Here is a 13473-nt window from a genome sequence, read left to right on the forward strand (position 1 = left end):
GATTTATGGAGAGACCTCCGTAATAAATTACAAGTTTTTAAATTACAAGTAAAATGAATGCAAAAAACTGTTCCAGGATAACAAAAAGTTGTTGCTATAGGATGTAACTTTTATTTTATGTACTAGATCTACTGTCTAACGTCACTCATCCCACTACTATCATATTGTTTATAATACACATTTCCAGACACGTTCAGTACAGTAATACTTCCTACGATCTTACTGTTACACTGAAATTGTTCAGTCTAGTTCAATAACCGTTTTCGTTATCATACATTTACCTATGTTGACATTGCTGATTGTGAAAGATACACGAATAGTTAGCCTTATGCTAGATAGCACCACAAATGTAACGTTATCTTGGTACAAGCATGGAGCATTAGTTCAACGTCAAACTGATAAAAGTAGCCTATTATTGTAATGTTGCAGTGGGAGTTTACATGAGTTTCCAGCATGTTGTGTGATGCTTTCTGTGTTGAAAGTCTCTGTGGCCGTGTACCATGAGTGCTCGCTCTTAGGTTTGAGCATGCGCAAGAGCACAAGACACTCTTGTAAAAATTATTTGCAATCTGAAACATCACCGATTGAGGTCGCTAAAAAAATACATGTAGGACCTTTAAAGGGGTCATACAATTCCATTTTCATACAAGTTAATGTGATTCTTTAGGGTCTAAATGAAAATGTTGTTATATACTTTCAAAAATTCTGATTAGTATTGTAAGAAAACACAAATTTTACCTGGTCAAAACAGCTCTGTTTTCAGCACGCCGTTTCAGTGCATATGCCTTTAAATGCTAATAAGCTTCGCTCTCTCCGCCCCTCTGTTCTGCGAGCGTTTTAACACAATATTGTGGAGAGTTGCCTTTACAACTATTAAGGGAATATTTTGGAGAAATAATGGCAGCGGGAGTTTCTGAGGACACATCTGTGCAACCGTATCAATTTGAGGGACCCGGAACAAGATGACGGCCGCAAATAAGTTTTTAAGGCTCCAACAGGACGTTTCTAACATAATGTCACTTTGATCTATCTTTGTGTACTGGCAGGGTAGAGTAACTTAGTGAGATGTACGAAAGCTATGCGTTTACTGATGTATACGTACTCAGTTTGTAATAACATTGTAATAACCATAACGCTTTGTTCATTATAAACTTGAGATTATGAATTATATTGAGAACGTTGTACATAGAAAACATGTCGTAATGTAACTTACCCTGAGTGTAAACCTTAGCCGCATTCATCGTGAAGCGTGCAAACGATTTGCAAAGATTAATATAAAGGTTAATACAATTTTACACTCACTTCTTCTGGAGGTGCAGCAGGGACATGAATAGTTGGGACCGATTCTTTTTTCAGGAGCAGCTTCTTAGCAAAACCAGCTTTATACTGAGTTTGACCTTTGACAATCATCTTGAAAGTGCATGTACCATTATATGACCCCTTTAAAGCTTGTTTTTTTTTACATTTATGCATTTGGCAGATGCTTTTATCTAAATTGACTTGCATTCAATTTCAAGGTACACATTTACATTCTCATCAGTTATTGGTCTGTTATTGGTCTTATTGATTTAATGTTTTATTGTTGCAATAGATTACAACAATCAAACATTTACATGTTGTTTAATGGGTACTTAAAGTTTCAGCTAAATAACAATATATTTATGACTACATACGACATAATAGTAATAATAATAATTATTATAATATGCTAATACTTTCCAGCAATTTCTTCAGTTTATTGCTGTTGTTGTGGCAGTCAACAACAGCGCAGCTTACCTGCTCATTTAAATTTTTTATAATGTTCAAAAAGTTTCAATTCAGTTGCTCTTTTACCCCGTTTTACCAATGGGTTTCTATGGAGACTGTAACAGGACATCATCCAAATAGAAGTTAGAATCCATCATGGTGCCTCTCATCATTTATTAAGGAAAAAGGTGAAAATTGGGAATATTTGTTGTGCTAATAATATTAGCACAACGTATGTTAAGCAGACCCATACATTACAGGCATGATCAAAAATGAGATCTGCATCCAGTAGCCATCACCATTTGCTCTGGTGTCTGAAATGTACGCATAAATTAGAGGATGGAAGCAGTGCTGGGTTTTGTTAAACAGACATTTGATCTAACTTAAAGGAGGGATTTAGGGTAAATATGGAGTAAATTTGAAATGCAGCACAAGAAATGTTTGTTCATGAACATACTGTAGTTGTGTAGGTGGATGCTGTTAAATTGTTGTGTATCTGATTAATTCTGATCTGCCACAGGGCTGAATGTCATTATGGATCCAAACAGGAGCATATTTTGCTCTTTCGCTTTAATGCACTGCAGAGAGTGGGTGTTTAAAACAGTAAAGTCACAACATAACGGTTGTTTTGCACTTCATAATAAATCTGCCAGGACTGTCTGCCTCTCTGTTGAGTAGCTCATACCTCTCTTTTTGTTGTTACTTGCTCTCATTCTTATTCTCTTTCTCTTCTTCCAGGCAGAAAAAAAAAATAAGTGTCAGATGAAAGTCTGAAGAATTTAGCTTAGACCCGATGATGTCAGTCAGGCACAAAACTGAACTCAGTCTTAGCAATGCCTCTTGTGACAGATGTATTAGACAGAATTGTGTTTATATTTTATCTGTCTGATGAACATAGATCTAACCCATCGGCAAAGCTGTAGCATATCTATAAGAAAAAATCATAAATGACAAATGTTATAGTAGACCCAGGATTCAATGGAAAGCAACTGAGATGTGTCTCTTGCTTCTCAAAATTTGTATTATTATTTTTTTTTTCAGGGGAGGAAAAAAACTTCTCTAGAGTTTCTTCTCTATGATAGTGTTATACTTTTAGTTTTGGCAACAAAACAAAGTTAGGAAATTGGTATTTGTTTGCTTGGGTGCGTTAAACAACACCCTGGCAAACAAATATATGTTTTAAGAACATTTAGCTAACGTTCCTATTAAGTTATTAGAAGTTACAGTATTTCTGAAAGTTCTCAGAACTTTTTCTTTAATGCGAACATTAAGGGGACATTCCATTTTATAATTTTTGCTAACTTTAACTTTGCTAAATTTTGCATACTTTTCAATGTTCTGAAACATAAAAAATAAAACAATAAAGACCATCCAACTAAAACGTTTCAGAAGAAAATATTCGTTTGGTGTTTTAAATATTTTATTTAGGACCAGATACTGTAACTGTAACATGTATGTTCTGTTAAGTTTCATTGTGTTTTAGTTTCGTTTTCCCTGTTCCTGTTTGCCTGTTTTCCCTGTCATTGTAAGTTGACCTAGTTTCTTAGCTAGTGCCAGTTTGTTCACCTCTCCTTATCGTTTGCATGTCAGGTTAGTGCTTTTATTTTTTAGATTTTTGTTCCTGTATTCTCCTGCGTGTTATTTTGGATTTGCTATAAAGAATATTAATTCTCCTTTGTGTGTAACAATAACAGACTGAATGTTCTATTAACATTACTGGAAGAAAGTTTGCTCATTTTTTTTGAGAGAACCTTCCCAGAACATTAGTCAACATTGGGGGTAATGGATTGCTTGTAACGTAAGTTACGTAATCTGGTTACTTTTCCAAGTGACTAGTAAAGTAACGCATTACTTTTAAATGTACAAAATATGTGAGTTACTTTTTCAAACAAGTAATGCAAGTTATTTTTTTCCCCCATTTTTGATTGACAGCTCACCTGTCCCCATGTTGATGTGCACTGTGTGATTGTGAGCATGCATTTATCCATCTCACTTGCACAAAAAACAGATCTCGTTTTCCTCAAAATGAATAAAAACATTGAAATGCAAACTCAGAATATTACGTAAAACTGTAAAAATTAAATGTTAATTAACACAAATATTCTTTATTTAATCTCAATGGCCTTTGCTGCCAACCTTCAATGATCCAATTCAACCATACTAATAAGCAAAAAATGACTTTAGATGATCACAGTTGTTTATTTTTTGTTTTAATTAAGTAGGAGTGTTAAACTTTCTTCTGTGTCGTATTCTTCTGCAATCCAGAATGGCAGAACAACTTTGTTTGAGCTGTGCCCTCTACTCTACGTGAATTTGGCCTATTTTTCTTTTGGTGACCTTTACTAAAAATTTGCTAAAAATAAAACTTTAGTATTTTGATTATTAAAAATGATCTGTTTATCTTTTATTGATATGCAGTAGGACACTCTCAATCATCTTTTCAAACATCAGCAGTATCTATAGTTCTAAGTGCCGTGATGTAATTTATTGCAGGGATGTCCCAAGAAACTCTGATTGCTCTGAATAGAGGAAAAAAGAGAAGCCAATCCAACAGAGCCAATAAGATATTTGTGTGTTCTAGTAAGTTTTTTTATAAATCAGCACCAGCAGCAGCTGTCAAGATCTGTGAGAGATCCAGAAGCAAAAGTAATGAACATTCATTGACAAGACAAGTAGGTGGGTGTAGAGTGAAAAACACAAGTAACAGGTGAACACAATCAGACAAATGAGGAATAAGTGATCTCTGATCGCTCTCATTGTAATTTGATGTCATGCATTGATCGGAAGCAACATCTGTGGCATGTATGTGCACTTACTCAGGCATCCTAATCATGGTATAAATCTAATACACAGCCAACCGACATGTGAACAGTGATTTTTAAGGTACCATGATGCACCATTTACATTTGTGCGTTTTGCAGAAACTTTTATCTAAAGTGACTTGCGTTGCATTTATGGTAAACATTTGACCAGTTCGTGCATTTCTGTCATGACAACTCTCGGGAGATTGGTATGGTAATGGATATGGCAATGTTAATGTATTTGGTCTTGGTGGAATAGATCTGCTATGCTCCTGCAGAGCAAGTACCAAGACTTGCTACTGCCAATACATTAACAGACATTCATGTGAGCATGTAAGACACATGAATGAAATGAAACCCCATAGCAGATCTATACAGGTGGAGCTGGGGAAGGTGGAGGGTTTCTGAAAGCACGCTGCAGAGTGCTAACTGCAACACTATAGCCTATTGGCTGCTGATGCAACAACAACCTGTGCTTAGTAGATAATGATGTGATCGCTACCAAATGAGTCAGACCTATCAGCCTGCACCATCTAGAGTTTTATGCCAGAACTAGGTATTGCCTGAGAATGGAACCTATGACCATGGCATTGCTAGATATGAATGCACTGAACATAAAAAAAAAAACATGCACTATAGCAGTTTAATGTTCACAAAATCTTTATTTTTTGCCTATTTATTTACTTTGCATTAGTTTTTTCCTGTCATGTTTTTAAACCAATGTTTTTCAACCGATGCTGGCAAACTGTCAATTTTGCAAATAGTTTGCATGAGAGAATGCATGTCTTCGAGCAAGCTCTTCAGAAATCTCTCCCCACTTATTAACGGTAGTGGGATATGTAACATTCATTGCAAAATAATGAAGGATGAATGATCAAAAAAAAAAATGAATGCCTGTGATATTTCCCATTGATTCTTGTCACATATTAGAATGCAGCAGCATTGGTATGATATGAAGGCAGCATATCATAATGCAAATGTAATAAACACACTCACAGCTGAATACAGTTGTAGCATTTCCAAAATGACCCTTTGTGCTTGTTCAGTTTACTGTACTTTTAAGATAATTTTTTTTCTTTTTTTTATGAACCGAGAACTTGTTACATATATATATATATATATACATATATATATAGATGCATTTAATATAATACCTTTTTTATTTAAAAGTAGCGTACAACAAATTGCAAATATATATAAGATTCGTAATACTCAGGAAGTAGTAGGTTGTTGCTGCTGAGCTCATTTGGTGCAGTTTTTGTTTTTATCGTAACGGCAACAACTCGGCTGATCAATCCTCTGAAGTACTATTGGTAAAGTATTATTTAACCACAGGGTTTTATCTGAAATCTACATTCATGCTCAATATCTAATAACAAACTGTTCTTCTATATGCTGCTGTTCTTATACATGGGTGTGAGAATAAATGCAGTTCACATGATAAAAAACAAACAAAACAAAACATAGGCCGAGTATTTCGAAAGGCTGTTTATTTCCTGTTGTTATCAGAGACTATTCAAAGATTTGAGTCCATCTGAATGAGTCAGTGGCTGTATTTAGATGTGTGACAGCTCACTGTTTATTTATGCTTTAGTGTTTTCTGATTATTCTTATAGGGTAACTAAACCCTAAACCATGTTTTTTTTAGTTAATGATCTGTAAGAATTGGGCTTTATTATTGCTGATCATTGATTCAAGTAACTTTTTTGACATTTGGGTATAAAGTGCTTTAATTCTACAATATATGGTGTAAACACGTGTGAGTGGCACACCCTTCAGTTTGAACGGTGGCTACTGCAGTTGAATTTTGCTATTGGATGTTTGTGGTGGTTTGTGATGCAAGCAGTGAGAGCTGGAGGTTTCAGCTCACCACGCCTAGTATAAAAACCATATTGTTTCAAAACCACTGCGAGTCAAGAGTTGGAATTACGAGTATTGAAAACTATCAGGATAGAGTATTTTGGCATCTATTTAGCATAGCATTTATATAGTTATTTAGATTATTTTGTGTAGCCTAGTTAGTTAGTTAGTTAGCAGCATAGTAGGATAGCTTCAAGTTAGCATAGATTTATATGTCTCCTGGCTAGCCTGGGAACACCTCGGTGTCCACTCGGAAGTGTCTAGGTAGGGAGAGGGAAGTCTGGGCATCTCTGCTTAGACTGCTACCCCCGCGACCCAGCCCCGGATAAGTGGAAGAAAATGGATGGGTTCAATATATCCTTGAAGTTTTCTAATATCATATAGTAGTTTTTGTTTCACTTGACAGCTGTTAATCCATCTTAACTCACTTGAGTGTCTTAAAGAAGTGCACAGTCCTGCAGGGGTCAGAGTTCATTAGACCAAGAAGCAATAATCAATCCCTTCAGCCCCAGCAATCCTCCTTTGTTGGATATTTCGTCATCAAAAGTGTGGACTCAGTCTATGCTGCGCTATTTTTAAATATTTAGTCATTTAATGCTGTTTATCATTATGGTTTGGATTCAGCAGTATAATGTTTGTTGTATTTAGTGTAATTTATGTGCTGAAGTTTAAGGTTGTCACTGATTTTGAGCCAAATATACTGCACAGATTACTTACCCATGCATTGTGAATAAGTTGAACTTGATTTATTTACTTATATGATTAATCTTTTAATAATAATAATAATAATACATATTGCATAATCATTTTAAAACGGACCAATTAAATCATGTATACATATTTTAGTGCTTATATTACAAATATTATATACAAATATTAGTATTCATGTGTATGCGAGTTAAATATGATAATACCGATCAGAGCCGAGTGCTTGATTGTGATTAGTTGACGAACGTTCTAAGGCGTGCAACCATTTTCCAGTAAATGCACAGCTAAAGTAGTTCCAGGTAGGTCTTGACCACATTACAGTTCACCAAATGATTTCAGTTATTTCAAAAGTTCCTTACAGCCCACAACAGAAAATGAGCCAAAACCCACAAAGACACTTTGCTTTACATCGTGGCCGGATTACTTCAACGGCCCATTGTCAATTATTTTTTACATAAAGATGACTTCTGATGCTCTGTTTATATTGAGCGTACACTGTAAGTACCATGAACAGAACAGACAATTAAATCGGTAATCAGAATTACTTGTATGGCAATTAAACGTCTAATTTCATGTTTATATTGTGAGAAAAGCTTTTGGTGCTGATGATGGTTACGTTCACAAACTGATGCTGTGTTTTCTGGTGTGTGTTTCAGCCGTGACCAGTGTGAAGTTATGGGCCATCGACAGACAGTGCTTCCAGACCATCATGATGAGGACAGGACTCATCAAACATGCAGAATACATGGAGTTATTGAAAAGGTGAGCAGCTGTCTTGTCAAGGAAGTGCATCTCTTTCTTTATCATCTGACATCTTAATTTGCATAATGGCACCCAGAGAAGAGAACATGGGGTATATTTTACATATTAAAGACAGAATTCTCAATTCTGCATTGTTAGGCTCCTGAGCCAAACTAGATGAAAGAAGTCTTCATCAAAGACTTTAAAGACACTGAGGCAGAACATAGAATTGAAGTAAATGTAGGTTTCATTAGTCTTGAGCTAATCCAGGCTCATGTAAGTAACATTGTGTGTGTGATCCCATGATTTACTACTTGGCTATTTACTACTGGCTTCTTAACCTGATACTAAATACTTGGATTAGTTGATAGAGTTATCTCTGTTTAGTTCGGAATGCAAAATATAGGAATGTGTGTGTGTGTGTGTGTGTAATTATATAGACATATATACAGTATATATATATATAATAACGTATATATATATATATATATATATATTAGTGCTGTCAAACGATTAAAATATTTAATCGCGATTAATCGCATTAATGTCATAGTTAACTCACATTTTCACAATTAATCGCACATTTTTATCTATTCTAAATGTCTTTTGATTTCTTTTTGTTGCATTATTTTTTTCTCATTTTAATGCTCTTATCAACATGGAAAAGTGATTTGGCTTGTTTAGTGAAAATGTTTTTTTTTAATTATTATTATTATTAGCTTATTGATTAACATTGGAATAACATTGGAATAACCTAGTGCTCAATTTCACACTAACATATATAAATAATCTCTCACACAATGTAACACTGTCTATCAATAAAAGGGTGAAAGAAATACTGATGAGTAGGGGTGTAACGGTACACAAAAATCACGGTTCGGTACGTACCTAGGTTTTAAAGTCACGGTTCGGTACGTTTTCGATACAGCAAAAAGAAAGAAATGCCAGAGAAATTTCCTATTTGTTTAAAGAAAAAATATTTTTAAATAAGTGTGAGTTTTCCTAGATCTTGAAACTTTCAGGTTTATAAATGGGGGTCATCTTTGAAGGATGAACAAATAATGTTTTGGTCATCGCAGTAAAAATAACATTTAAATATATATTTATTTATATAATATTTGAATTTTGAAGTGCTGGAAAAAGATGTGTGAAGTACTTGAAAGCATTTCACCATTCCAGCCAAACTGGTTCCAGTTAGTGTTACTATATTAAATCCATGGTGAATGTTGCTGGTCTGTGGACGAAAGTATTACTAGTTCATTCACGGCACAATGTTTCTCCTGGTTTCCATGACAGTGCTGTTTGATCTAATAGAGATCTACGGCTAATAACGGAGAAATGTGAATGCTTCTCACTAGATCTCGCAGCGATGTTATTACCTCAGTGGCGAATTCAAATGTGTTCTTTACCGGATCTCTTAGCGCTGTGTAGTAACAGTGTTGCTTGATCGAGATCGGCTCGCGCTGCACAGATGTTGCTGGTCCGAACTGATAAACGATCCGTGAAGCACATAACGAGTAGCGCAGTTTCGTTCTGCTTTCATTATTGCCATTTGATGTTGCGCAACGTTGTGTTGGCCGCGTCAGCACGAATTTTGACGGCAGGAAAAATGGTCCAAGCAATCGTTCGGTTTGTATGCGTACCGAACCGGAAGCCTCGAACCGAAACGGTTCAATACGAATACATGTACCGTTACACCCCTACTGATGAGGTCCTGATATTGACGAGGGGGTGGAGAATTCGCATCATCTGTGTGTGTTTGCTTGGTCATCATCAAGTGGTGTTTCAGACTGGACGTGCTGCGATGATGATCGCTCAGTTCACAAAGACAAAACACACAGATCACTTGATCTTGTCAATGGGACAATTTGGCAACTTTTTAAAAGTAAAATTTCCATTCAGAATCTTCTAAGGGCATCCATTTCGGCGTCTCGCGCTCGTCATCCACTCAAAACGTAACGTTACTATTTGGCCGGCTCGCAAGCCGAAACGAGTGTGTGTGGCACAAAACGTCCTCGTTTTGTTGCTACTTCGACCAAAGCACAAGCGGATCTAGCTAGAACGGAAACAAAACAACAGGCACGCCGCAAACACACGTTTGGGCTTGCGAGCCGGCTTTGAGTGGATGACAAGCGCGAGACGCCGAGATGGATCAGGACGCATGCCGCGTCCTGTTGCAAAAGCATGTGAAAAAACGACAAAGTTTCCTAGGACAAAAAGACTGTTAATCGTGCGATAAAAAAATTAACGCCGTTAAAATGGGTTTGCGTTAACACCGTTAATAACGTGTTAAACTGACTGACAGCCCTAATATATATATATATATATATACATATATTGTTTTTGAACTGAATGGTAGCTAATTAGCATGTCCTGGCTGAATTATCACCATTGACGTCAGGAATCAGGGAATGATTGAAATTTCATTAGAGCTGAAATGAATTTTTTAACTGCGACCTTGGCCATTAACACTACCTCTGGGGGAGATGCAACCTTGATTCTCATACAAAAGGCTGTAGTATAAGAATGGAACATATTTTTAAATACAACAGATTCTTGCAATAAACTCAACCCCTCTGGAAACTGTAGCTCTACTAAATGTGGGCGTACACTGGGCGAGTTCGAATACTCGGGTGGTTGTGCACTTTTGCACACGTTACAATTCGTTTACCTGATAATCTTGTAAAAAGCAGCTGCTACATGGTACAGCTGTAATACCCCCAAGGTGAATACGCCCCCTAGGTGAACTTCCTTAATTTGTTAGCATTGCCATATTGGGAAAATAAGGTCAGCAAGATGTGTCTAAAGACCCACTCCTCTAATGGAATGAGCACCCCTGTTTATAGACCCAACAGGGAAGGGTAAGCAAACAAAATAGAGGGGATGTAATGCCCTACCGTTTTTAGTTCGTTTTGTATTAACCACAAAGAGGTTACCTGAGTAATGGCCATTGTGATGAATAGTGAGAGACAGAAAACAAGGAGGCAGCCCACAGGCGAACTTCCTCTACTTATTAGACCTGCTATCCCTACTTAAAGACCCAACGGTAGTTGGGGAGGGAAAATACTGCCCATCTAGTTCGTTCACCTAGGGCCAATCCCAATTCTACCCCTCACCCCTTCACTTTCCCCTTCCCCTCCGTTTTGCGCGTCCATGTGAAGGGGTAGGGTTGTCCCAATTCTCTTTTGGTTGGAGGGGGAGGGCTAGGGGGAAGGGCCAGATAGCCCTTCAAACGAAGATTTTTCGGGAGCACACTTCAAACGAAGGGGTATGAGAAGTGTCACTGCTAACCCAGGCTGGCTGCCCAAGCGACAAAGGAGACCCATAAATTTAAGTATTTGTGGCTTTAATAAGTATTGTAACGACAAATAATGATTTGCTTTAAGTTACATTCAATATTGTGTTCATCTTTACGGTCAGTTTCTTCACAGAAACGTTTGTAAAAAAATCGCTAAAATTACTGTAGTTTGCTAATGATAGTCCCGCAACATATTTTCGTCGTCTCCGTTGTTTCCTGCGAACTTCACAAGATAAATGCAAGAAAATAGCAGTAACCCACGCGACTGAGATAAGTGCAGCTGTCGACGGCATCTTGGAAGTTGTGATAAACATCAGCGCATCTCTTGTGACGTAGGCGCTAGCGACGACTTATAATGATGTTTAACGGAGGCGTAGTGGTGTCCCATTTCTTAGGGGAATATTTTCACCCCTACGCATTGCCACTCTGTTTCAAGGGTCAAGGGGAAGGCGAAGGGGTAGGGCTAGGGGAAAGTGAAGGGGTAAGGGGTAGAATTGGGATTGGCCCCTAGTATGGGCCATCAGAAAGGGAGATAATGCCAGTCGGCCATTGGTTTATTGGTGCGTGTACATGTGCTTCAGACACCAGTCATGCTGATGGCGTTCCCTATAGACCTTATGCACCAGAGAAACGTGGGTGCCGTCGTCTTTAGAATATTTTCTTTGAACATCCGTTTTTGCGGTCGCTCTGTATATTTCTATGGCATCGCTGTCGAGGAGTAATTAGCTGGTGAAGTGGATTTACTTATTGTAGAGTTAACAAAAGTTATCATGAGCATTGTAATGTTTATCATGAGAATTTTAATGTTTATCGTGAGCATTGTAAAGCAAATGTCTTAACAAATGTTGACTGGGAATTTTTTTATGAGCAGTTCATTCATACTATGCAAAATCGCTGTGAAAATACAGACCGGAAGTCAAAAGACAACGAGCGCAATGCTGAAAAGGGTTGGGGCTACTTAAGGTCTATAGCTTTAATCCAAGATGCAGTGTTGAGTTCACACTCAAAAAGTAGTCAAAAAGTACCAGGATGTCCTACTTACTTTGAATACATTCTCCCATGAGGCCACGGTACAGGATTTGTGAATGGCAGTAAACCGACGCAACTGATGCTATAGGTCACGTGATCATGACAGCATTTCACAGATACTACATCCGGGATACAGTCATACTACACACATTCATATCACTACACACATATCCCCCTATGCTGCTTCCCAAATTTCTTATTATGGTTGCAGCCATGATACTTTGAATCTCAGATGTGCAAATAGGATTATCTTGAAAGTTCATCAGCAACCTTTTGAAATGAAATGACAAAGAATATAAAATCCTATAATTTTAAGACACAAATGTTTACTCAGAATGGCCTGTCCATAAAACCTTTAGATTTCTCTTCTGCGGGCTTATGCTAAACTGTAATATGAGACTTTAATGTCCCGTTGAATTTTTTATGGCACGTGAAATATTTATGCAAGCTGTTATTGATGTATGATCATCTCATGACACACAGCAGTGAAACATAGATGCAGCCCATCCCTGTAAACGTGTGTGCTTTTGCTAATGCAACAAGACAAAGATGCACAGATCTCATTAGAGACAATCTACGATCAGGCGGCCTCTCCTGCCATCTCATGCTAAACATGATTCATTTAGATTTAGATAAATTACAGCTGTTATTACATAACCTAGATAATGCCTCGGCTTTTTGGCTAATGAGCTCAGCGTATACAAATTAGCCAGACACAAACCTTCTCCTCCATTACACAACACATGACCAGATATGTTTAGAAATGTTGTATTATAGTGATTGAGGGATATTGTTGTTTCCGAGGCAGAGAGCAACTCTGGGTTTATTTCAACCACCTGTTTGAACCGTCTCAGGGCAGATAAGAAATGTACCCAGTGATATTCAGTATATTCAATATTTGTGTTATTTTGAAGAAATAAACACTAAAGTTACATAATATTAACAAAGACCAAAAGACCCTTCAGCCTTATAAAAGGATTTCTTCCATCACACATTTACAGATGATTGTTTCTTTTTACAACATAATGACACAAGTTGTCTCTTACTGACAGTGTCCTGACGTTCCGGGGTCTTTCAGAAGAAATATTGAGCAAGCTGGCTGATGTCCTTGAGGAGGTAAGATATCTTTAAGAAACACACACACACACACGCACAAAATGTGTATCTCCGCCAACATTTTTCCATCAAGCTGCTTTTTTAAACTCCGATCTTCAACAAAATGGGCACACAGCAGCTAGGGATGGTAGTGGCAAAAAGTTATCAAAATAACTTGGATTTGTACCCTCGTAT

The 13473-nt window shown here is 37.1% G+C and overlaps 1 protein-coding gene across 3 annotated transcripts in view; it reads left to right on the forward strand.

The window, feature by feature from the left end:
- The window catches only part of prkg1a (protein kinase cGMP-dependent 1a), a 102953-nt gene that overhangs the window by 55417 nt on the left and 34063 nt on the right, over positions 1-13473 (forward strand). For all 3 annotated transcript variants that reach the window (XM_039650833.2, XM_089117216.1, XM_039650832.2), the window contains 2 exons: positions 7772-7877; positions 13236-13299. In XM_039650833.2, the coding sequence (XP_039506767.2) occupies positions 7772-7877; positions 13236-13299 (170 nt within the window). The remainder of the gene's footprint in view (positions 1-7771; positions 7878-13235; positions 13300-13473) is intronic.

The sequence above is a fragment of the Pimephales promelas genome, chromosome 11 (genome assembly GCF_988280905.1).
Source record: "Pimephales promelas chromosome 11, fPimPro1.hap1.1, whole genome shotgun sequence".
Classification (NCBI taxonomy): Eukaryota; Metazoa; Chordata; class Actinopteri; order Cypriniformes; family Leuciscidae; genus Pimephales; species Pimephales promelas.